This window comes from Perognathus longimembris, chromosome 19 (assembly GCF_023159225.1).
Source record: "Perognathus longimembris pacificus isolate PPM17 chromosome 19, ASM2315922v1, whole genome shotgun sequence".
Lineage (NCBI taxonomy): Eukaryota > Metazoa > Chordata > Mammalia > Rodentia > Heteromyidae > Perognathus > Perognathus longimembris.
The window spans coordinates 18,559,450-18,585,866 of NC_063179.1; the positions used below are offsets into that span (position 1 = coordinate 18,559,450).

The window sequence follows — 26,417 nt, forward strand, 5'->3', positions numbered from 1 at the left end:
AGATGTAACCCATGCACATATCCACATCTACATACATCTACATGTGTGTATGTGTATACAGATGCATATGTATGGATGCATACACACAACAATTACAATGAAACTTATTTACTAAGCCCTCTCAGTTTGAATCTAGCATTGAATGGGGTTGGAGGGGTGGGGTTGGAGGGGTGGGGGTGGGGGGATCCATCCCCAGGTCCGCTAGCACTCTGCAGCAAAGCTCCCAGTGCAGGCACTCAGCAACCAATGACCATGACCCTCACCGGGGCAAGCGGATGGATCCCCGTGTCCTGGTCTTTGGGGCCGCAGTTCTGGGGCCACTGCTAACAAGCATCTATCAAGGCAAAGCAGCAGTGGCGGGATTCTTTCCCCTGGGGGGACACACCTCCATCCTCAGCCTGCCCCAGGTCCTACAGGGGAAAAGGCCTGGACGCTGAGAGGTAGACTTGGGGTCTTGGCCCAGACGTGGTAAGTTTGCAAGCTGCTAAACACAAACCCCTCTTCCCCCCCCCCCCCCCCGCCATCAGCAAAGCGGGCACCGTGTGGGCTTAAGCTAGCAGGGATTTGGCGCCGTCAGCCTGGAGTTTGAAGGTTCAAACCATGCCTCCCCGGGATCTGCTCCGAAGTAGCTGCCGCGCCCCCCTGATGTCTCCCCTTCTGGCCCTCCCCTGTCTCTTAAGCTCTTGGCCTCACAAATACACCCAAGACGATTGTCCAGTTGGGGAACAAGCCTTGCACACCTGGCTTAGCCCCGTTCTCCTTGAGTCTCACTTTGGTGGCACCAGGGTGCCCGGATTGCACCAGCCATTCCAAGCACCACCAAGAAGAAGGAAAACAGGCGGGATTCCCGGAGTGCTGAGTACCCCAATAGCGACCACACAAAGGCAGGAACTGCTCTATGCCGGACCATAGGCCTTCTTCCGCTGTCTCCCATATAGCAAAATGGACAGCACTGGGGGGGGGGAGGGGTCCACGATTACCTATCAGCAGCCACCTGTAGTCTTAGCCACCATCCCCAGCTTTGAGCTCTTTCCAGTTTGGGTAACATCCCAAACCTCTTGGGATGTGAGGCGAAACCAGGCAGAAAGGAGGTTCGGCGCCCCGTTCTCCCGAGCGCGCCCGGCCAGCCAGCTCAGCGCGCGCGCGGGGCCTGAGCGCGCCACGGGGACTGAGGGTCGGCGGAGTCCCGGCGCAAGGAAGCATTTCAAATGGAAACCACAGACGCTGGTTTAGAAAGGACCAGAGGGGACATGGAAGGGGCCTTTAAAAGAAACCGGGGGGTGGGGGGCTGGGTGGGTTGTAAAAGGTGCAACCAGGGAAACTTGGGGAGCTGAGCTAGCCAAGGGGCGGCGGCGCGCGGCTCTAAAGCGTCCGGACACGCTCCCGCACTAACTGCGGGCACTCGGGGTTGGGCTAACAAGTTCTTTAGGTCTTGGACAGCTTTGGATAGTGGGGCGCTAGAAACGCGCCCCTACTCTCCAGCACCATGCTGATGACGAGGGAGCAAGGAAGGATTCCCCCTCGTGCTTAGACACCTGTCACACCCGGGCATTCAGAAGCAATCAGTCCAGGCGCCCACTCCTGCGCTGCCTACCTTAGCCAGGACCCTCCAGCTGCACCCCTCCTCCGCCGCCATGGGCTAGCCCCAAGGGCGCCGCAGTCAGCCGGTCCCCGAACGCTCCCTCCCTGGGATCGCCTGGCCGGGGAGCCCTGGGCTAGGGCCGGGGTGGGGTGGGGTGGAGACCGCGCGCGCTCACCTCGCTCACTGGCCTGGATGTAGCGCACAATGTCGTCCAGGTCCAAGTCCGTGGTCTCGTCGAAGTTGTAGGCAGACGTGTGCAAGCCCTCCTCTTGGAAGACCTCGTGGACCCCCTCGAGGGTGAAGTAGCAGTTGCGCTCCAGCTTGTCGTCGCTGTAGAGCAGCGCGGCGCGGCTCCAGTGGTGGTGGCGGAACAGCGCGAGCATCATCTCGCCCATCTTGGAGTAGGCGGGCGCCACGCGCGTGAGGTGCGAGTACTCCGTGTCCTTGTGCTGGAAGCCGGCGGCCAGGGCGCCCGCCGACAGCATGGGCAAGTCCCAGTGCGACGCCAGCCGGGCCACGGGCGCCGCCGCGTACTCGCACACGGGTCCCAGGATCAGGTCGGGCTTGGTGCCCCGCGCCGCCGCCACGCGGTCCACCAGGCTGAAGAGCGCGCGGTTGCCGCAGTCCGAGTCCTCGTAGGCCACCTGGAAGCGAGTGCCCGGCGGCAGGAGCCGCCTCCCGGTGCCGTTGCCCTCCACGCTGCGCAGCGCATACTCGATGGCCGGCCGCACCCGGGCCAGGGAGAACAAGTACGAGTCGTCCCGGGGCAAGAGCACCAGCACGTCGATCTTCTGAGGCAGCAGCGCCTCTCGCTCCCGGCGCCCGCCGCCGGGGCCCGTGCCCCCGCCGCCGCCGCCACCGCCACCCGTGCCGCCGGCCAGCAACGCCCAGCCCAGCAGCACGCACGCGGAGAGAGCGAGCCCCGGCGTGGACCGCATGCTGCTGCGAGAAGGCGCTCGCCCTCGGCCCCCCACCCACCCTTCCTTTTTCCTCCCCACTCTTCTTTGCCGAGGTCCCTGCCTGCGCCCCCTTGGGCTCTCCAAGAAAAGAGAATACCCCCTTCACGAAGGCGCGAAAAGAGAGAGAGAGTCCTTCTCTGTGATGTCACTAGTTTAAAAAACACATCGAAAAAGTTCACCTCGTGTAAACCTGTGCAACTGTAATATACATATATATACTTATTATTAATATATTCACCCTCCCTTTATACATATGCTAGTTTGCTTAGAGGTGGCTTCTTATTTTGGGCGTTGCTAAGGTTGCTTTTGAAAGCGCATTTGTTAAAAAAAAATTAAGAAGAAGAAGAAGAAAGAAAAAGGAAAAAAAAAAAGTTAGACTTGTCCAAGTGCTTGTATTTGACGATGCATCCCCTCCGCGTTTGATCTCATTGATTCGTGCCGGTTCCTGGATCCATAGCCCGAGCTTAAATAGCGTGGCAGCGGCCGAGCGTGTTACCACACATGGCGCGCCGAGGCTGGGCTTGTATTTCCAGCGGGTGGGGTGGGTGGGGGTGGGGAAAAGGTGGGGGCTGGGCTGGGGGAGCCTCTCATTAACATTCTTACATCAGGGCTCCTCCCCGCACCCCTTCGCTGCCCACCGCTCCCTGGGTCCCTCACCCCCCGCGCTGCGCAGGCACGCCGCCTTTTCTCCAAGCCGCGGCCGCCCGGGTCTGCACGGGTGGGAGCCCCCACGGCGCCGCGCGCCCCGGCGATCCACGCCTCTCCCCGGCCACGGGCTCTCCAGCGCTGGGCTTTCCAAGGGAAATGTGTTACACACACACACACACACACACACACACACACACACACACACACACACACACACACAGCGGGCAACCAGGAGTAGGGCGAAGGGATGGCTCTCGAAATTGGTAGTCTCAGTGCAAACAATGGTAGGTTCGGCTCGCTCTTACCTTTCCTCCTGCCTTGGCCACGTTTCTTCCCAGTCCAGCACCTGATCTTCCAGGTCCCCGGGAGCAAGGTCAGGGAACAAGGACCAAGGTTCCCATGCACGGCACTCATTTTCGGACCTGGCAAGCCCCGCTGGCTGGGGCGTGACCTGCGCCCTGCTCCCCCCCTCCCCCGTAGGCGCCCCCCGTGGGGGACGCGGGGCGCGGATCCCGCAGGAGCCCGAGGCGCGGCGATGGCGGCGCTGCCTGGTCCTCGCGCACCGACCCTTTTCGGGTTCACTGAGATCAGGAAAGCGAAACTTGTGGCTCCCAAACGGGGAGAAAGGGTTCGGCTTCTGGAAGTGTCATTAAGCTTGAAAATCACCCCTGAGGTGTCCTAGGGAGGGGAGTTGTTTGCTAGTCCAGGTAACTAACTACAGGAACTGTCTTCGTCAAACCTTCCCCCAAAGAGTCCCGGGACGCATGCTCCCCAGCTCCCCGGCGCTCGGCGACACGTCCGCTTCTCCTCTCGGCGGCAGGGACCACGCGGTGCCAACCAGCCCCGAGCTCCCGCCGCTCGCAGCCACCACCGCGATGGAGCCCGAGGCGGCGAGAAAGAGGTTTGGAGCCGACCCAGGCCAGGGCGCATCGCCGGAGTCCACTGCGCAGCTTCGGGCAGGTCAGACACCACCTGGACCCTCGATGCGTAGTTACCACACCCAAGTGATCTGTAACGTGGACGTGCTACAGTGCCCGAGAGAATTCGGACACTGAAGTCCCCCAAATTAAAACAAGTTGAAAATGGTTGAAAATACCCTCTCATTTGACTTGGGCATCCACCCGTGGCTACAAAAGTTCTATTTGTCTTAAACCTACCGCCCTCTTTCGGCAGAAACTTGCACCCAACACTTCACCTTGGTCTCAAGGCTCCGCTTCTTCCTCCTTTCTCCTCACCCAACTCCCCGCTTTAATTCTCAGGCCCCAAAGGCCTTTGCTCTCATTTTTGACCATGCAATAGGCAAACTGAAGTTTCGAGGATGTGACGACTCCAGGCCCCAGCCCAGGCTCTAACATCCCTCTGCTATCTCTCTTCCTGGCACCTAAATGCAATTATGGGTAAGGATTTATACTGGGGGTGGGGGTGTCATTTAGATTTAAGATTATGCCCTGTGATCCCTAAATCCTCACTGTAAATAAGAGCTCCTAACTCCTGTGAGAACTTTCATTTATTTAATTAGCGCTGCTAAGTAACCCCAACCAAAAGAGTCATCTGCATTAAATTTAATTCGACACCATAATCCACACACTGCTGAGATTTAGCGCTTGGTAGCAATTAAATCCTTCATGAACTCCTAGGAGGGCTGAGGTTTGTTTACAGGATCATAGTTATTTAAGAAAGAGAGGGAGAGGGGGGAAAAAAAAGGACAACGGGACAACAGCTAAATCCCGAATTCCAAGAGTCTTAGTGGACTTCAACCCGTTGCCAGGAGACAAGAAGATCGAGGTTTCCTGTTACTCCCCGGTATGCCCAGTGTCTGGCCAATGGCGATATGATTCTGCAGTGTGTGATGTGGGCTTACGATGGGAGTCTGGGGTTTCAGTGGCACCCGATATGAAAGCCTCTCCCACCCCACGCGCTCTGCTGCCCGGGCCTCACCCGAAGGTCAACAGCAGGGCAATATGATTACATTGGGATGAGGACCTTTGCAACTTGGGTAGAAGCTTTCAACTTGCTGATAAAGAAAGAACTCTAGGCAAAGTTGTGGAGGACAGAACCCCCAAAATGGAGAAAAGAAAGTTAAAAGCCAAATGTTCCTGCCTTTGCCATGACAGAACAGAGCCTTAGAAATTATTGAACAGATCAGTCCTAGGATTATAGAAAGACTGACCAAGTCGTTTAAGTGTACTTCATTGACTGGCAGGACCGTGTGTACCTGCCATTACATGAGATTATTTTGCATTTTGCAGAAAATTGGTGTGAATATCATTAAATAAAAAATAATGTAAAAATCCCCAATCCTAACAGTCTTTAGTTAAATTATTGTGGCCAAAAGAATTTATAGGATGCACTCAAATGCCTCTTGGTCATCTGAGAATATTTTAAGTTGGAGTGGATTAAAAATAAACCATGTATCACCTATTGCACCATATAAAAGAAGGTTGGGGATAAAAGCTGGCTCCTACTTTAAATAATAACATTTGTTGTATCAAAATGCTGAAAACACCAGCACTGTGGGATCTGAAGCAGGGAGATCATAAATCCAAGACCTGCTTGGGCTGCAGTCTCAAAACTCAAAAGTTGGGGCTGGGAATATGGCCTGGTGGTAAAGTGCTCACCTCGTATACATGAAGCCCTGGGTTTGATTCCTCAACACCACATATATAGAAAAAGCCAGAAGTGGCGCTGTGGCTCAAGTGGTAGAGTGCTAGCCTTGAGCAAAAAGAAGCCAGGGACAGTGCTCAGGCCCTGACTTCAAGCCCCAAGACTGGAAAAACAAAACAAAACAAAAAGTCAAACATTGTTTTTAATCTTCTATGTAGCTAAGAGCTTAAGCTATACTGTATAGTAAAACTGAACATAGCATTTTATAATGGAACTTTTGTAAGACTTTAGTCATAATAATTAAGCAAACTCATCCTTTGAGCTTAGTTTTAAAATATTGTTTCATTCTGGTAAAACACTGTCATGAGAAAAAAGCAATACCTTTTTGTGTGTGTGTGCGCATTCAAAGGTACACCAACCTTAGGACAATGTGTAACCTTTCTGGCTTCAATTGTTGAATAAACACAAAGGAAAGTTATGAGGATATATGACAAAATAAAATTAGACAACTGAAAACCTACAGACAATGTTACTAGTAAAGGTGATATTGCAGAAATTAACACACACTATAGGATGTAGAAATGTTTTCATCAATGTCCCCATACCATTGCTTAAACTTTAAGCTACAAAAATGAGTGGGCAAGTTTTCTATAAAGTTGTCAACTATCTATCTTATTTCCAGCTCTCTAAAGTAAAATTCATGCCCAGATGTTTCTCTATTACTGTTAGGACCATATGGGGTCCCTACCATGATTCTTTGAAATGTAGTAGAAATATTATGGAAAGAATTTTGTCCACCATTCTTAAGTCTCTATAAACCTTCAGTATCTTGGCTGCAGCCTCAAAAGTAAGTGCCATATAGATTTTTCAAAGGGACGCTTCTCCCTGCTTTTGCCATTTCAGAAACAGCACTAAAGAAAGCCCCAGTAAAGCTGGTAACCCTTAAGAAAATACCTTCTGGAGAGAGGATTGTTGAAAACACACTTCCCCCTAGAGGCAGAAAAGATAAAAGGACATGCCACACCATTAAAAAACATTCCTGTAATTTAATGCCTGTTGAGATTGTCATTTCTAACATTGAGATGATGTTTTAGAAGACATCATTCAAAAAGTTGGAGAAAAACCAGAGGGAAGCAAGAAATTAAATTAAAAGTTTGCCTCTAGGTTTTAGCTTTCCTTGCAGAGACTATTATTTGACCCTTTTCTTCATTATACAAGCCTGTGTGTATGTATTTACCAGCACTACAAATAATAGTTATTATGCATTTTTAAATTTAAATTTATGATTAAATTTCATCAGAAAGTAGGAAAAGGCTTCTTTTGAAAACAGTTTCTCTGTTACTACCCTTTTAGGTTTCCATCAACTCCAAACATTTTTTTTTTCATTTCTTTGAAGATATTCTGAAACAAAGAGACATGACAAAGATTTCTGGAAAAATGCGTTGCTGGTCTATAACTTAGTCTGAGTCGTAGCCTTAGAAACCCCAACCCAAAGAAATGGGTTCCCTCATTTGTAATAATTAGTATGTTCCTAGGATAGTACTAGCAGAGGTTTACAATAGCCCAATAGCTATGTATATACGGCTACATAAAATAATGCTAATCCAAATGAAAAAAAAAGAAATCTAAACAACATGGTACCATTAGCACACCGATAACCTATTTAATGTTGATTGTTGCACAGAAAAGCAAAATTGTACATCCAAAACAAGTGTATGTACCTCCTTCATGCTTAACAATATTGTTCCATTTAATTGGTTTCTTTAATTATATACTCTGTTCTCTCAAGGAGTTGAGAAAGGTGCATGAATATATAAAATAGAATTTTAGACACCTTTGCTAAGGGGGTGACTTGCATAGCCATTGGACCTTATTCCTTTGACCTGTGCTTTATTCTTTAAGCCACAGACTCTGAAATGTTCTGCTGGCTCTTTTGAGTCTTTACAGCCTTTCGTGGGTTCATGATCAAACTAAATTGTACTTATATTTACAGTGAAACATGTCTGGATTGGGATCCAATATCCAGTTGTAGTAGAGTAGAAAGACCAGATATTTAGAAATGTCATAAACAAACCCTAGGGTGTTACCTGACCGAGTTGGTCTTCAGGTTTCTCACTTTCTTCCATGTTCTCACTTACAAAATGGAGGTCTTGTCCTGATGCTTTAAAAATGAGTTTGAGAAAAAGCAAGACTCTTGGAGGAAATTAATAAATGGAATCAATAAATGATAGCATTCTTTATGATAGTCACTTCAGCACCTGATTTTTAAAAATTATATCCAGTAAGTTTTCTATAAATGCTCATGAATTGAGCAAATAAACTAAAAGTATGGTGCATGTGTAACTTTCTTAGAATTATCTACTGCTTGATTGCAACAGACCTTCTTTTAAAATGTTTGTTTGCTAACATTGACCTCCCTTTTGGCAATCACTTTGATATTGGGCTTTGGTTTTCACTCTTAGATGTTTTCTGGGAGGCTTGAGAGGAGAGTTTACTCCATAGTAGTCTTCTTCCTCCATAAGGGGGTATTATGTTTAACCCTCTCCAGCTGCCCATAACAGCTATCAGGCTTCTCCAGGAATTCAGACTGAGAAAAGTAAAGAAGGGAGACTGGGATCAATCAAGGAGTGATGAACATAAAGGGTTGAGAGAATGGAGAGGACTGTGGAAAGCACAGGGCTTTGAGGACGGTGCCAGAAGAAGATTGTATGAAAGCACACAGGAGATTGTATTGGGAGGGACAGACTTAATTCATACGTCATGGACATTACCAGAAATAATGAGAACGGTAGAATGTATCGGAGTGTACTAAATACCTGGTACATAAAAAGTTGGGCTCAGAGAGTGGTGTTCTCTTGTTCAACTCAACAATTAAAAAATATGTATCTCCAGAGAGTCAAAAACTACGAAATCCTATAGCTTGAACCTGTTGATAAGATGCTCATTTCTTTTATTTGGAAATATGAATGTGTAAATTGGTGTGATACTTATGTTGTAACAGTCAAATGCTCTAAGTCCAAGAGCAATATTATCAAGAAAAAATATATACTGATTTTAAAAAATATTCTAAACAATTCTTTTGCTCTTACTACATCATAATATTGAACCCTTTGTACTCTAAATTAACCAATATCAAACCATTAAAAGATAAATTCCATAAAGGTTGGAAATTCTTTCCTTTAATCCCATATTACCTCCTTCAAGAACAATATGTAGGTATTTAAATTTTTACTTTAGGAATGTGTGTGTGTGTGTGTGTGTATATATGTGTGTGTGTATGTGTGTGTGTGTGTGTGTGTGTGTGTGTGTGTGTCTGTCTGTCTGTCATGGGGCTTGAACTTAAGGTCTAAGTATTATCCCTAAGCTTTTTCACTGAAGGCTAGCATTCTACCACTTGAGCCAAAGTTCCACTTTGGCATTTTGCTGGTTAATTAGAGATAAGAGTCTCATGAAGGGCTGGGAACATGGCCTAGTGGTAAAGTGCTCACCTCGTATACATGAAGCCCTGGGTTCGATTCCTCAGCACCACATATATATAGAAAAAGCTGGAAGTGGCGCAGTGGCTCAAGTGGCAGAGTGCTAACCTTGAGCAAAAAAAAAGCCAGGGACAGTGCTCAGGCCCTGAGTTCAAGCCCCAGGACTGGCAACAAAAACAAAAACAAACAAACAAAAGAGTCTCATGAACTTTCCTGCCCCGGCTGGCTTCAAACTGTCATCCTCAGAGCTCAGCTTTCTGAGTAGTTGGGATAGGGGCTGGGAATATGGCCTAGTGGTAAAGTCCTCATCTCGTATACATGAAGCCCTGGGTTTGATTCCTCAGCACCACGTATATAGAAAAAGCCAGAAGTGGTGCTGTGGCTCAAGTATAGAGCGCTAGCATTGAGCAAAAAGAAGCTCAGGGACAGTGCTCAGGCCCTGAGTTCAAGCCCAGGACTGGCAACAACAAACAGACTGAGTAGTTGGGATTATAGGCCATGAGCCACTGATGTCCAGCAGTGTGTATGAATTTTTAAAAACATATTTTCCAAAACATCAGATATCATGTTGGATTTCTGATTACCCAAAAGATATGAGGACAAAGATTTCAAATACCAACTTTATGTGGTCTTAGCATATTGGTTTACCCTATCATTCATATACAATTCTTGATTCTTTTTCATGCTAATCATAAAAATGTAACACACATATTCTGTAAAAGGAAATTAGTGTGTTTTTCTTCTAATATGCTGTGGGCATCACTCACAATATTGTGGGATGCAGGTTTTTATTTCTTTCCAGCAAGTACATTCCACTTGGTATTAAATCTTGGATCGCTGGTGCATGGGACTAAAATAGAATAGAATGCCATGAGGAAAACATCAGGAAAATTCTTGACATTTGCTCTCCCATTCTTTGGGTAATCATGTTGTGACATCAAATATTGACCTCACATTAGTGGAGAACATTGTTTCATCAAATTGGTACTGCCCCTTTGTAATTCTTAGTAATTCCTCTGGCATTAAAAGTTCTTTTCTCTCAAAAATTGTTTCCATTCAGGTTTTTTGTTCTTTTTTTCCCCTTCCTCCCTACATGTGGGAAATAGTAAGGACTACTTTAACCCGAGTCGTACTACTTTGCAGAATCTAGATTGTCTTGAGGTCTGATGTGGAAATAGCTTTCTACTTGCTCAGTTTCATATGTACAAATCAGTGTACAACTTACCTCAGATTGCAAGTCATTCATGTTTTAGTGAATCCTTTTCGATTCTTTATGAACTTCTGTATCTTAATTTTTTGTTATATTAACTGTGTTGGAATCTTTTTTTTTTTTTTTTTTGGCCAGTCCTAGGGCATGGACTCAGGGCCTGAGCACTGTCCCTGGCTTCCTTTTTGCTCAAGGCTAGCACTCTGCCACTTGAGCCACAGCGCCTCTTCTGGCCGTTTTCTAGATATGTGGTGCTGGAGAATCGAACCTAGGGCTTCATGTATACGAGGCAAGCTCTCTTGCCACTAGGCCATATTCCCAGCCCTCTTTTTTAAATTTAATTGTATTGTCAAGGTGATGTACAGAGGGATTACAGTTATGTACGTAAGGTACATTTCTTATCATACTTGTTATCCTTCCTCTCGTTTTTCTCCACCTTCCCTCCCTCCTAACTTGCTCACCCTCAGTTGTACAGTTAATTTGCAACATACTGTCTTGGGAATATCGCTATTGCGTTGATCCACCCTTTGTCCTTTGTCTCATCATTTTGATGTTCCCCTACCCTTCTCTAATTCATATCCTTAGTTTTTAATTAGACATATCCTCAGTTCTTAGCACACTCATTATCAGTGGGCAAGGTTCCTAATTCATTTTTTATTTCTGCTCATTGATCTCTTCAAGATTCTTTTCACTTAGGAACATATTAAATATATTTAATATATACTACAGATGAATCTATATTCCTGAAGAGGAATACTTCTTTTGCCTGCACTATTCTAATATAAAATTGTACTATGCAGTTTTTCTGCAGAGAGTACTATAGGTAGCTCTTCATAGCAACATTAAGTGCAAAATCTACTTCAAAACTTTTGTATATGTCATATTTTGTTTACTCATTCTCCCAGCTCTTTATGCCTGTATCAATTTTCACTGTAAACTGCTCTGATAAAGATGTTCATCTGTGTTTGTTTACAACAAGCATGTGTATTTGTACTTAGGTGAGTATTTTCTAGATTCATGTTTTGGGCTCCGAGATAGATGTGTTTTTATTCACTGAGAATAGCTGTTATTATTCTGCAAAATGGCAGCATCCATTTATATTCCCATTAGCTCCACATGAGGGATGTGTGTGTGTGTACAAATTCAAGATCTGTCTAATGCCCATCTCCAGTACCAAACAGAGGTATTAAAATGGTTTCCTGAAATCCCTCCGAACTTACAAGTCTGTATTCTATATGAAAAAAATAATTTAAACACAAACCATGGACCCAATTTTTCATTGATCTGAGTTATATCACTTACTTCTTTTCATTCAAATAGTTGCCTGTGGCCAAAGGAATGATTACATAGGTAATTATTCTAAGTAAAGTCACAGGGTTGTTACTCAAGAACTGCTGAGTTCCATTGTCCTTCAGTATCTGCGCAAGACTGTTCCCAGGACTCCCTACACACACCCAAGCCCTTGAATATTCAAGTCCTTTCTTTAGGTAAAGTAGTTTAATATTAGCACAGAACCTTCACCTATTCATAACCTATATCATCTCTACGTTACTTTTAATATGGAGAAAACAACAAAACTATATAAACAGAGTGTGTAGTGTATAGCATAGAGAATAATTACAAGGAAAAAGTCAGTGCATATTAATTACTGACACACTTAGTTTTTCATATTTTTTTATCTGAAGTTGGTTGAATAGGTAGATCCAGTGGATCAACTCTATATGTTTAAAATCATAACCCTATGGTTAGAGGAAGGACCAATTCATAACCTTACTCAGTTTTCTCTTCCTTCATAATGACTTCCAGTAAGATTTAGTGTCTTAAAACACTATCCATTTACTTGTGCATAATTCTGCAGGTAAGTTCAGTTCTCCTGGACCTTGCCTAAGATTGCTCAGGTGGCCACAGTCATCTGGCATGCAGTTTGTCTCGGAGAAGTGGAACCAAGAGAGCCTCAGTCCTATACCTGGAGGCTCCCTGGGTTGTCAGCAAGACCAGTGTGGTTCTTGGCCATGCTCTTTCTCTAACAGGATAGCCTGGATCTCATACAGAGCTATGACAATTGTCTAGGAAGGCAAGTCCCAGGATATAAGCGCTTCTTAAGCTAAGTCCAGAGCCAATGTGGGAAGGTGCTACACAAGGAATTATCAGGAAGTGGATCTACTGGAGACAATAAAAATAGCAATCCACCATGCTAGAGGACAGTTTCTTACACACAAATGGTGAAGTCCACTGAAAGTCACCTGCAACGAGGAATGACTATGAGACCCATAAGAAAAAAAAATGAAGAGAAATATTCGTCTATTTTGAATGAAGCAAACCCACAGCATAAGAAGGGACCTCCAAAGCTTTGAGATAATAGTTCTGTGTGGAGATTAGGGAAGAGCTCAAAGCACAGACAAAAGGCAGAGGAGCTTTGAGGTTCGACCAGCTTTTTGGAGTTGGAGGGCATCATCTGAACAAGGCTGTTGAACCATGGAAATGATCTAGAGCAGAGATGGCTAGTTTCCTAGTCAATTTCCTTACTTACAGAGCCTTACTTTTTTCAAGGCAACCATCTCTCTCCTCTGTTTAAAAACTGTACTGCCTTGCCTTGAAACTAAGTGTGGCTAAGCAAATGGAAGTTGAAGTAGCTAAGTTTCAGAAGGCATTTTAAATGGATACATCCATCTGACTGGGCACCAGTGGCTCATGGCTGTATCCTAGCTACTCAAGAAGTTGAAATCTGAGGAATAAAGTTCAAAGCCAGGGTGAGCAGTAAAGTCCTTGCAACTTTCATCTCCAATCAACCATCAAAACAGGCAGAAGTGGAACTGTGGCTTAAGTAGTAGAGAACTAGCCTTGAGCAGAAAAGCTCAAGGCCTTGAATTCAAGCCGCAGTAACAGCATAAAGAAGAAAATAGGAATACATCCACTAAGACCTTTTGATCTTTTCTCTTCTTCCTCCTGGTATGTCCCAGTAATCATATTATAACCTGAAATTACCTTGAGCATATAGTATTCACGCTGAGTCAAAAGCCTAGTCAAAGGCCAGGGTCTCAGTCTCTGTTGAAAGATTTGTAAGCTTCTTTTATAAGAGCAAATAAACTCGTACATATTTTATATTATTCTTTAAGTTTTTAGCCAGTATATCTGAACTTATCCCAATTAATGAATCAAGATAGGTTGAGTTACTTATACTTCATAAATTGGGTTGTTTGTGGCTTTTAGGAACTTGGAATTTATTTTCTTTTGTTCTCTCCTGTAATATAGAAACGTCTTTTGAAGTGTGTCATTGTTTTACTTATACAAAGGGAAGATTTTGCCTAAATACAGGCTGAGTGTGTCTTGGGGCTGGTGGTGACAGTTAATAACAGAAAGAGAATTCACAGAAGAGAACATAATAAGGATCACAAAGGCCCCCTTGCATTGCTGTTGGACCCATTGTCAGACTTAAACACTGGAATTCTGAATTAATAAGAGAAATAAATTATCTTTACAGACCGTAGGGAGCCATCAGATAAGAATCATTCTTTAAATGATGTACACAGAATAGACAGGACAAAGAATATCCCAAGTCTTGGCTTTAACAAAAGCATGAGCTTTTAGCGTGTGTATGCTGGTTGGGCCCTAAAGAATGGGACACTTAGGGAGAAAAGGTTCATATAGGAGAGTTACAAGATGTTGGTTTGGATAGAGTGGGAAGAGAACAGGAAAAGCACTTACTGGCATGAATCTTTCATGAGAAAAGCTAGAATCTTTCTCCTAAAGTCATTAGCTAGGACCTGAGAATTTCAAAGCAATAGAATAGAAGAATGAAAATAATGAGTTTTCAATACCAGTATGGTATTAATGGGTTTGGGACAAACAGAGTTTAAAAGTAAGGAGAATTTTCTTTTTGCTGGTACTGGGGCTTGAATTCAGGGCTTGGGAGAATTTTCTTTTTGCTGGTACTGGGGTTTGAATTCAGGGCCTGGGAGCTAGTGTTCACAGCTTCACTTCTGGTAAAATGAAACTCATTGAAAGCTGTTGAAAGTAGGAGGTAGAAGGGACAGAGAGAAAGAGTATAATCAAGAGATCTGTGAATGCATGTACAAAATACCACAGTGAAGTCCCTTTGAACAATTAGCATGCAATAAAAAGTGAGTGACAGGAATATAAAACAGGTCCTGTCCCTGGTGTGGGTATTAGTGGGAAGGGGAGAAGTGAGCACTTGTCATCTCAGTACTCAACAAACAAAGACAGGAGGATACTGAGTTTGAGGCCATCATGGCCAGTGAGATTCAGGCCAGCAAATTTAAAAATCATTTTCAAAAAATTATATGCTTTGAAGTTAGTCAGATATAGATTAACTTCCCAGTAAAAGAGCATTGGGCTTTCTCTAAATCTTACTTTCCTCAGTAATGTAAAAGGGTAACGATAGCCTTGACATCCTGATATCGCATAAGAAAATACAACATACTTAAGCTTTCCCTAGTACCCAGTAAGATTCAGTAACATTCAGCTTTGGTTCTTGTGATATTAGTGAATATCTTTTTATTCAAAAGAGCTCCTGGGGGCTGGGGATATGGCCTAGTGGCGAGAGAGCTTGCCTCGTATACATGAGGCCCTGGGTTCGATTCCCCAGCACCACATATATAGAAAATGGCCAGAAGTGGCGCTGTGGCTCAAGTGGCATAGTGCTAGCCTTGAGCAAAAAGAAGCCAGGGACAGTGCTCAGGCCCTGAGTCCAAGGCCCAGGACTGGCCAAAATAAAAAGAGCTCCTGGGGGCTGGGAATGTGGTCTAGCGGTAGAGTGCTTGCCTAGCATGCAGGAGGCCCTGGGTTCGATTCCTCAGCACCACATACACTGAAAAAGCCTGAAGTGACTCTGTGGCTCAAGAGGCAGAGTGCTAGCCTTGAGCAAAAAGAACAAACAAACAAAAAAAGAGCTCCCAAGTAACACATAAAGTAATAAAAAGGCCTGAAAATACCCTGGTCAAAAATATTCATAGGTAGCAACTTGAGTGTATCAGAAGAGTATAAATAAATTGGAATATGACTCATCCACAGCAAGCTGTCTAAATAAGCACATTTATTTTTAAATAAACTTAAAAATTAGCATAGTTAGAGATTTACATAGAAGTTTCAAAAATGGTTCCACGTTCTAAAATAGTCTACACCATTCCCTCTGTTACTATAATCTTTCTTTGGTATGGGCACGCTACAGTGAATTAATTGACCAAGGTTCTTATTTGTTTATATTTCCCTTTTTCCTGTTCAAAGAACTCATCCCAGTTGCCACTGGTTGGGTATTTTGCACTGATTGGATAGTCTGATATTTTCCCATGTCTTTTTCTAGCTAGGGTGAGGTTATATGTTTAGGAGAACCAGGCCACAGAGATGTAATACCTTGCTTACCATATCCTACCAAAGGTATTCAATTAACAGGACTTATATCTAATATTATTACCCTTGAAAGCCTAAGTAGGACCGTGTTTGTCAAGTTTCTATCATAAATGTATTGGATTTTTTTCTGCTTTGAAGGAATTTGACAGATGTGATTAAAGTCCCTAATCAGTTGACTTAAGCTCATCAAAAAGGTTATCCTGAGTGGGTCTAACAGCTAGATAGAGCCACATAATGGGATCCATAGAGACACTGGTACACTGCCAGAAAGGAGACATCTGCTTGGGAGAGGTTGCGTTGGGTAACCTTCGAGTTTCTCTCAAGTCAGGAAAGCTATAACTCTACAACTGTAGAACACTCAAATGTCAAATCAAAACTTAAATAATAACTAATGAGAGAAATGTTGGGTACACACAACTAAGGAAACTACAGGAGGAGTAGGGTCTGAGTTGACATGACTACATTAGGGGGGAATAAAAAAGTCTCCTTCTTCATGAGAAGACCTAAAACCCCAAACTCTCTAACTCTTCTCTTGAAAATGAAATGCTTTGGTAAAGTAACGAATTAATCCTTTGTTCACCCCGGTTGCAAATTACCTCATGAATTGGCTTTCTTCCATGACACAGGAAGTTGAGGAAATGGAAATTTTCCTGAGAGTTTAAGCAATAGGTTTGGAGTTGGGTCAACATCTCTAGTGGGAATATATCTAAAATTTAGGTCTGGAGAGGTACCTTAAACAGTCAGAAAAGCCTGGCTTTTCTCATCATAAATTCTGAAGGAGATCCACTTTCCTCTATGGAAAGTCTATCTTTGTGAGTGCTTGCAGAATACCTGTTGGATCCTATAGAATTGGCTGTGGCTATTTACCCTATGCCTCAAGCCAGAACATTCCTTTTGCTTGGTTACATACTGCTGGACCTGGAGAGCCAATCTTGACTGAAGAAGAGGGATCACTGGATGCAAAGGACACATTGAGATGTCACAAAACACTCCTATCACAATTCCCTTGGCTGAAATCAATGCTAATGAGTGCATGTAGGAGATTTGAAAAGGCAAAACGACAGCTAAATGCCAGATCTAATTCCTTCTGATGAAGGCATCTGCAAGTAGGACCATCTGTCTTCCCTTCCCATTTGATAGAAGAACAAGCCCCGTGGGAGAGAGCCATGGCTAATCCTTGTTCCTTCATGAAAATAAAACAATAATAAAACTACCATCCTTCCTATGCAGGCTTTCCATGGATTTCTTCATCTATCAAAGTAGTATACAGAAACATGATCATTTTGGTTTTTAAAAGCACTTTGTCAACCTCTTTCAGCTCTTTTCTGTGTTATCATTAAACTATTTCTGAATGTTTATGCTCTTACCCCTAGTTTTAGAATGACCCGGAACTTTTGCGTGATTGCAAACATAGTGATCCCAAATTCAAGTGAGAAAAACAAACAGCACAAGAACATTGAAAGAATATAAATATATAGGCAGGGTAAAATCTGGCTATCGGGGAAGCCAGTGAGAAGCTGTCAGTCAACACCTGGAAGTAGAACCCACAAGAACCACAGCTCCACAATTTTTGCTTTAGGGTTACCTCTCTCTGAGTAAGCTGGAAGGCTTGGTGTTCATTTTTTGCTTTCATTTTTGTTTTTAAGTACTACAGAGACTACTGCCAGTAGAACAGACCCCAGAAATGCAAGGATGTAGAGAGTCCTGTCAAGAAGGCTGATCCTGGAGATTTGCCAGGAACCTTAGGACAAGACACCTACTACACTCTCTTGGAAATGGTGTCTTAGGGATAAAAGGAGACCTAAAGCTTAACAAAGGATAGTCTTGCAATAAGACATGGGAAACTCCCAGTTTGGAATATGAGAAGATAGTTTGCCCCTAAAAACATTGACTCGGCGCCTCCTATGGCCCAATGCCGCTGAGTAAAATTATTAGAACACCTCCTTACAAGTACATTTCTAATAATGATGGTGGCAAATTCAAGGTAAGTACATTAGCCTTCTACTTAAATAGAAACAAAGAATATTTATAGAAACACGAGTGTATTTTCATATTAAACTCTATCCTACTCTCTGAAATGGTCTAGTAGCAACAATATTTTGTTCCAAATGGAGCTAATAACAAGAAAACAGTCATGTCTCCAGCTTTTGAGAATCGAAGTTGGCATTTGCAGAGTTGATCATCTTGCTTTTGGTTTTTTTTTTTAACATCGTGTTCCTAACAGAGAAAATATAAATATAAATATATAAATATAAATAAATATATATAAATAATTTATGTAATATTTATATAATAATTTATATTTATATATAAATAAAATATAAATATAAAAATATAAGTACATATCTTATTTATTTTTTTAATTGTAGAATTATTGGCTTTACATGTCAAGGGAAAGTGCTGGAAGGGAAGATTCTACCCACAAACAAATTGGGTAAAGAATGCTGAAGACGAAGACATACGCATCCATCCAAAAGAAGTAAAAGGTTCACTGGAGAAATCTGGAGAACCATGAGCACTGCAGAGATGCTTCCTGTGCCTAGTCCTGGGGTCAGAGGATGAAAATCCTATGGCGATCTGGAAAACCCCAAAGATTCAGGAGGATCAGAGAAGCCCTCAAAGCCATATGGGTGTCTAAGCAGATCAGCAATGACTATAGCAAGAGTTCAGGGATGTGGGCTTGAGGAAACCTATCTATCATTGTGGGATGCAGCTAATGCTGAATGTGTTCTGTTTTCCAGGTGGCGAATCATAGACTTGCACAGAGACAATGTTAGGAGTACGAGAAGAAGCAGTGAGGTCAAGGGTGAAATCATCTAGGTTCTGTGGAGTAGAGGTCAGTGAGGGCAGAAGGCTGGGCATAGCTGGTACACCTGTGCTCAGAGCCAGACCACATAGAGGGCACATCCCATTGCCATGATCTCCACCACAAAGAAGGCCCATTTTCCCAGAGAAAGGAAAGTAGATGACAAGAAAAGGACATGATCATTAACTGCTGAGTGTAAACCCTAAAATAAATATGACACAGAATTTGGAAACAACTATGTCGTTTTAATTTTTTCCACTTGCAACTAAATTAAATTCATGGAGAGAGAGCATGAAGTTTTTATCCCACACCTAATTTTATGCCTGTTTCTTCAGGGAGGATGATGGACAATCTGTTGGCAGAGTCTAAGGTATATTTTTCTAACACTAATCATCAGATAAACTGAGGATAAACACAGGCAAAGCTCTCATAGAAAGGAAAGCTGATAACCATGAATATTCTCTGAAGGACATCTGCAGCTAATTACTAACCTAATTCTAAAATAAATTAAATGGGGAAAAAAGAAGTGGTGACATTGATCAAATGCATTGCTGAGTGGAAACCCCTTTGTACAGCTACTTAAAACAATTGAAATTAAAAAAAAACATGTAGAGTTAAATGACACGTTTCATTAGGGGATGGGGCTGAAAGTCAGAGAGATAGGGCCAAGTACTGGTAATTTTAACCATGTGATTATAAACATATAGTCTTTGGGGAATATGGCCTAGTGGTAGAGTGCTCGCCTTGCATGCATAAAGCCCTGGGTTTGATTCCTCAGCACCACAGAAACAGAAAAAGCCAGAAGTGGTGCTGTGGCTCAAGTGGTAGAGTGCTAGGCTTGAGCAAAAATAAGCCAGGGACAATGCTCAGGCCCTGAGTCCAAGTCACAGGATTGGCAAAACAACAACAACAACAAAAACCCACAAAAAACAAAACTTTCAAATCAAATTGAAATCATCTCATTGCTTCTCCCTATAGAGTCTTTAGGCTTAGGGTCTATAAAGCACCTTCAATTAATAGCTCTCTATCAAGAAACAACAAAAAGGAATGAGACAACAAACTCTTTTGACATTCTCTTTTGCATCAGCTCAGCATTAACTTTCCTCCTTACTCTGTCACGATGGTAATCAGACTTGCTTTCTGTGCCATAGAGTCCATCTGAATCAATGAAATTCTATGAAGGAATCTGCAAATATATCTCCTAATTCTTATCCAACTCTCCAACCCCCATTCATCCCCAGTGTGAAAATCAAGCCCAGAGGTCCAAAGGTTCTAAGTCAAGTTTTTCCCTAACCCTATCCTCAACAGAAAACTGTATTTATGAAATTCCTCACATTCTACTCCTACAAGTATCAAGGCTGCTGTAATATCCTGGATCAGTCCTCTTGGGGGCTAATCAGACTTCACAAATTAGAAGTCATGAAACTGAATAATGCATATCTTCTCTTCTTCCTTTTCTTCCTTCCTATAAAGTTTCCTCTGACTCTGCATCAATCAGATTTCACTACAGGAAATGCAAATACTATAGTGATAGCAAACAGAAAGAGCTTTGATACAGACACACACAAAAAAAGCTTTCGGAAGCTGGTTTATATTCATATAAAATTCCTTCTATGTCCTTCCAAAACTTTTTTTAATTTTAAGTTTTTATTATGAAACTGAATTACAGAGAGGTTACAGTTTCATACATTAGGCATTGGATACATTTCTTGTACTGTTTGTTACCTCGTCCCTCATTCCCCCTCCCCCTCCCCCTTTTCCTTCCCCCCCCATGAGTTGTTCAGTTCATTTACACCAAACAGTTTTGCAAGTATTGCTTTTGTAGTCATTTGTCTTTTTTTACCCTATGTCTCTCGATTTTGGTATTCCCTTTCAATATCCTAGTTCTAATACCAGTATACACGGTTTCCAATATACTCAAATAAGATACAGAGATAGTGTAGGTAAAACCACAGGAAGGTGATACAAGAAGTTCATCAATAATAGAAGCTACAGTTACACATGGCACGTTGAAAGTAGTTACAACTGTGATATAACAATCGTTTCCATAACATGGAGTTCATTTCACTTAGCATCATCTTATGTGTTCATAAGTGTATAGCTATTGGGCTCTTGTGATCCTCTGCTGTGACTTGCCTAAAGCTGTGCTAATTATTCCCTATAAGGGAGACCATAGAGTCCATGTTTCTTTGGGTCTGGCTCACTTCACTTAGTACAACTTTTTCCAAGTCCTTCCATTTCCTTACAAATGGGGCAATGTCATTCTTTCTGATAGAGGCATAAAATTCCATTGTGTATATGTACCACATTTTCCTGATCCATTCATCTACTGAGGGGCATCTGGGTTGGTTCCAGATTCTAGCTATGACAAATTGTGCTGCGATGGACACTGTGGTGCTGGTGGCTTTAGTGTGATTTTGTTTGTGGTCTTTGGGATAGATATCCAAAAGTGGGGCTGCTGGGTCATAGGGTAGCTCTATGTTTAGCCTTCTGAGGAATCTCCATACACTTTCCAGAGTGGCTGAACCAGTTTACATTCCCACCAGCAATGAAATAGGGTTCCCTTTTGGCCACATCCCCTCCAACAATTGTTATTGTTAGTTTTCTTGATATATGACATTCTTACTGGGGTGAGATGGAATCTCAATGTTGTTTTGATTTGCATTTCTTTTATGGCCAGTGATGTAGAGCACTTTTTCATATGTCTCTTGGCCATTCTCATTTCCTCATCAGAGAAGTCTCTTTTTAAGTCTTTAGCCCACTTGATGAGGGGGAGCTATTGGTTCTTTGCAGTTTTGTTCTTCCAAAACTTTTTTACACAACTCTTATTCTTCTTAAATTTCATTTTAATATATTATTTTGGTTATAAAATTTTTGCCTAAGGCGCTAGGGGTATGGCTCAAGTGAGAAAACTTCTGCCTAGTAAACATGAAGGCCTGAGTTCAAACCCCAGTGTAGCTAAAACAAAATCTCCTGCCTATTATTTCAATGCAGTATTTCTTTTGATTTGTTTTGCTCAGTGCTTCAAGTATTGAATCCCAGTTTTGCATCAGTCACTACACCACAAGTTGGACTTGGTTCCCATGTCAGCAAATTAAAGCATGTGGGGAGAGAAGCCACGTTTCCAAGTTGGTATTGTATCAGAGCACCAGAAAAGATTCATTACAGTTATATTTCCTGTGCTGTATTAAATTTATTTAATTGTAATTATAGATACACACCAATTTTAGGAAATAGAAATGCAAGTTAGAGGATAATTACATGATTTAAACTATTCACACTGCATCTACAATAGTGACTGGAGACTAGAGGAATAAATTGATCCCAACTAGAGAGTCTCACTTGAGGTCATACCACCGGAACTGCAATTTCAGAAAACTGCTTCCATAATTTCTGTCTGTAATGCCAAAGTTACAGTGGCCCTTCACTCACAGAGATGGTGACTGTAAATGAGTGTGGGTCCTTCAAAGGCTCATGCTTAGTTTTAATGTCAGAACCCATCATCAGCTGCTACTGCTATTGCCATACACCCTTTCTTCTGTTTGCCAAAGCTCTCTATAGATGAATCTGTTACCCTAGCTGCAAGGGAGTCTGGGAACTGGGTTTTCAGCCTTTTCATATACAAAAATATATGAGGAACACAGAAGGAAGTAAAATGGTTATGAATATCAACATTCAACATCCAGCCCGTAGTCCAGGTCAGATTGTTTTGTAATTTAGTAAAACTATTTAAATGCTGAGGGCCATTGGACATGTGTAATATGAGAACACCATTAATGTGAGTAGAGTACCTCTACTCCTCTCCTCATGTATTCGTGACCCTTACCTTCTAAAGATCCTTTGCTAAACCTTTTCCTGTCTCTGACTCTCACTCCATTTATAATCTTTACTTCATTTTTGACAGCATCATCATTCCACTTTTAGATACTCCCCTGATCATGGAGCTTCTCTCATCCTTTCCATTATTTTCACTTTATTGACCACCACCATGCTATTCTTGAACTTACTCCATCTTTCCCTGTGTAGGCACTTGCCATCTTTTTAAATGTAAAACAACAAATTCTCTTGACTTGAGCTTAACCAAACATAACCTCCACAAAAATGGAAGAGAGATGGGGGCCATTCATGTGGTGGCAACCCCAGGAGTGTTCCTCTAAGAAACAATTTTATTTCTTGTATCTTGGTTTTCCAAAAGTGCCTATGTTTATGTTTCCATTTTGAGCCTGGTTTCTATGACATCATCTTTTCTTCAAGCCTTTAATACTCATTTTCCATCTAAGATAGCCTGAGTTGCTCACAAGCAAGAAAAATCTCTAGAACAGAAAAGGGTACCAGCAGATAAGCTGTAGGCAAACAGGCTTTATAGAAGATAAAAGAAATCCAGGCATATCTGGATTAATTGGGTCAGAATGCATCATAGCCTCATCCATATGAAAAAAAAAGGGAATCCAGTAGTTCATTGTATATAGTAACAAAACTGCTTAATAAAATATTCTGTATAATTACCTATAATATGCCTATGAGAGACAAAGTTTTGTTACTGTTTTGCTGCTTCCAAAGCAGAATAACACCCTTAGGGAATTCAAAGGAATCCAGAGGTGTTTGCCATTCCAACATCACTGAAAGTATCCTCAAACATAGCATGACACGCTCCAAGTTTTGTCCTTTGTACTCTAGACATAAACTGAAGTCTATAGACCCTTCATCCTTCTGGCAAGACTGGAAGCAAACAGCTTGGAACTGATGGTTTGTGACTTTTCTGCTTCAACTGAGCCTAATGTCTTTTCAGGACTCTTTTGTCAACTATAAGGAACAGAATAGTCATGGTGGTACTCTAGAAAAAGGAAGGAGATACAAGAGAGGATTTTCAGCTCTAGAAGTTCCTCTAATCCCCGACTTCCACTCAGGCCTCCTACGTCCTGTACATTCCTTTTATCTGTACTCAGAGCCAGACTCTGGATTTCCAAAAAGCCTCATTGAGAAGCTAAATTTTAAAGAAGATGACTTCAACATAAAAAAACTAGAGCACTTAACTAGTTTACATTAGTAAGAATCTAGGGAATATATCCATCCATGTGCACACTGAGAATTTTCAGTCAAGTAAGGAAAAGACTCAGGCCTCATGTCAACCAAACCAGGATAATTAGCATTTCTTTTGTGGGTATCTTCAAATTTCTCTCTTTTGTATGTAGCAAATTGTTGTAAGCTATTCTTCTGGACTTCAGAATATTAGAACTTCTCCTTACCTAACTGTATTTCAGTACAACTTCTATCTCAATCCCCTCTCAGCCTTTCATGACCATTATTATTTCTATTTCAAATTATTTTTAAATTCCACCTATCACTGAGAAGTACAATAATTACCTTTCCATCCTGGATATCTGGAGATGTGGGTCAGAAGCAGAGTACTTGCCTGGTATATTTCTTTATACGCATTGGGCTATTGACCGAATCTTCTAAATTCAGCCATTTATCAAGCAAGTCAGTTTTTAAGAAAAACACCTAAAATGTTTTTCAGGAAAATATTTTTAATACTCATTCCCTTGGGTTCTGTTTCTATTTGATTAATCCCTTCATAGTAAATCACTTCTTTTTTTCTTAGAATTCCCTGTGTTGCATTGTCTCACTGTGAACAGACACTCTTCTATTTCTCAACGGGAGTTAGATTTAAGCTGCTGGAGTCATGAAGATCAAACACAGACTTTAGTTGACACATCTTTTACACATCCAGTTTCTAGGCTTTGAGGAAAGATCTACATTGTGTAAAATTTACATTTTGGAGGCTCCAAACATATTTTCATTATATAAGAACCAGAGGGCCTCTTATTTCATGCAGCTATTCAGAGATGGTGAAGCAAAATAACACATTGTTTTCTTCTTTTGTACAAAGATAAATCATGTAGACCCAGCTAAAAGCCAAGAAAAACAAAAACAAATTGCAATGCCAAAGGGCATTCTGTATTATGGAATGAAATTGTATCCACTCTGTGCTCAGATCCACTAGGGACCTGCTAGACCAGGGATATATACCAGCCCCGGGTGGATGTTGCTACATGTTGAGAGATCACATACCTTTGCAGGAAAGAGAATTTACCACCTCAGAGTTCTCAACTGTGTCTTTCCATATGTCCCGTTCATGTTCCATCATGTCCTTACATTAGGACAAGAGTTTACCAGCTTTGAACATTTACTGGGTACTGTATGTCCCTATTTAGCACCTCAGCTATACCCACTTTGCAATGACAAAAGACAAAGGATTCCTCCAGTGCTGTTATAGAGGCCCGCAGGGCTCCTATGTGCACCATTATTTCTGGGTTCATAGTTGTACATTTCTCTGGTTGCATTAAGGTCATCAGAAAAGGCCAGATGCCTCTATAATTTTTGTAAACATTACTATCATAATAGCTAAGTGCCACAGCCACTTTGTCTTTCAACATCCTTCCTGCCAGCTGCACTTGATATCTCACAGTGATATTTGGGTAGTCATGATGCCACCACAGGCCAGGAATTACCCACAGTCCCTTCTAGGGTATGGCAAGAAATTGATCTTTCTGCTTCTTGAACGTACATACAACCCAATTCCCAATTCTGCTTCAAGAGTCTGTTTTCTGAGGGTAAAGTGAACTAATAGAAATAATAACTGGGTGGTTCAATAATCTCACATAGAATGATAGGAATATATGGCAGGTGGCAACAATTCCCCTTGTTTTTATATAGTGGAATCGTTAGCCCCAGGGATGTTAAACTTATTCCCTTTATTGGTTTCTACTTCTTAATCGATTAGAATGGTTATCTAGTTATCTGTTAGTCTTTGCTAATCAATAAGAAGGATTATATCACTTTTATGTAACTTTTCACACTTTTCCGGTCTGTCACCCTGTGGCTTCCAACCACTTTCCTTTCCCTGTCTTCCACACCGGGAAGGTGAGGGTCTGCTTTCTTCCCATTCAGCTATTAATTAAGCATATCTTTGAGCCACGTTGTCACCATTGAAATAAGTAGCCCAGAGAGAGGCAGGTGTAAGAGGCCCGCAAATGCAAGTTGACCAAGGTTGATAGCAGCCTCCACCTCGGTAGAATAATTCTGAGGAATCTGGGAAGTCATGGCAGTCGTCCATACAGAGCTAACCACAAAAAACAAACAACACACACACACACACACACACACACACACACACACACACGGCGTTGGAAGATAAGGGTCAGAGGTTGTGAGTGGAGAGGAGATTTTACATCTTAACTGTCTTCCAAAGCCTGTATATTAAAGACTTGGTTCTCAACTCCATACTATTTGGAAGAGATGGAAACTTACAAGTAATGATTAGGGGGAAGTTGTCTTTCTTTGTTGCTGTGGTAAAATACATGGTCTAACTTAATGGAGAAAAGACTTACTTATCCCGTGGTTTCAGAGATTTCAATTCATGATGAAGGGGAGGGCATGTGGGAAAGGAGGCTGTTCAACTCACTGCAAGGGAACAAGACAAGATAGCTCTCAAGGACATATCCCAAATGACCTACTCACTCCTCACCCAACCTACTTTTTACCACCTCCCAATAATATTATGGATCCTTCAAGGGATGAATCCATTAATTCAACCCGAGTCACTTCTCCAGAGCCCATCATCTGGCAACTGAGCCCCAAGACATAAGCCTGTGGTAGACATTACATATTCAAGCATAACAGAGGTGTTCATGTCATTGGGGCATATTCATGAAAGGGATAAGGTGGCTCTGGTTTCGTTTTCTTTTGCTTCTCTTCTAAGAGAAGA

General features: G+C 42.4%; 1 protein-coding gene across 4 annotated transcripts in view; it reads right to left on the minus strand.

The window, feature by feature from the left end:
* Npr3 (natriuretic peptide receptor 3) overlaps positions 1-26,417 on the minus strand; it is an 82,176-nt gene that overhangs the window by 54,615 nt on the left and 1,144 nt on the right. For 2 of the 4 annotated variants that reach the window (XM_048368055.1, XM_048368054.1), the window contains exon 1: positions 1,758-3,120. The exons of 1 other annotated variant lie outside the window; for it this stretch is intronic. In XM_048368055.1, coding sequence (XP_048224012.1) covers positions 1,758-2,520 — 763 coding nt within the window. In that variant the 5' untranslated portion in view covers positions 2,521-3,120. Of the gene's footprint in view, positions 1-1,757; positions 3,121-3,494; positions 3,937-26,417 lie in introns of those variants that run through there. One more of the 4 variants, XM_048368056.1, reaches the window with a different exon arrangement.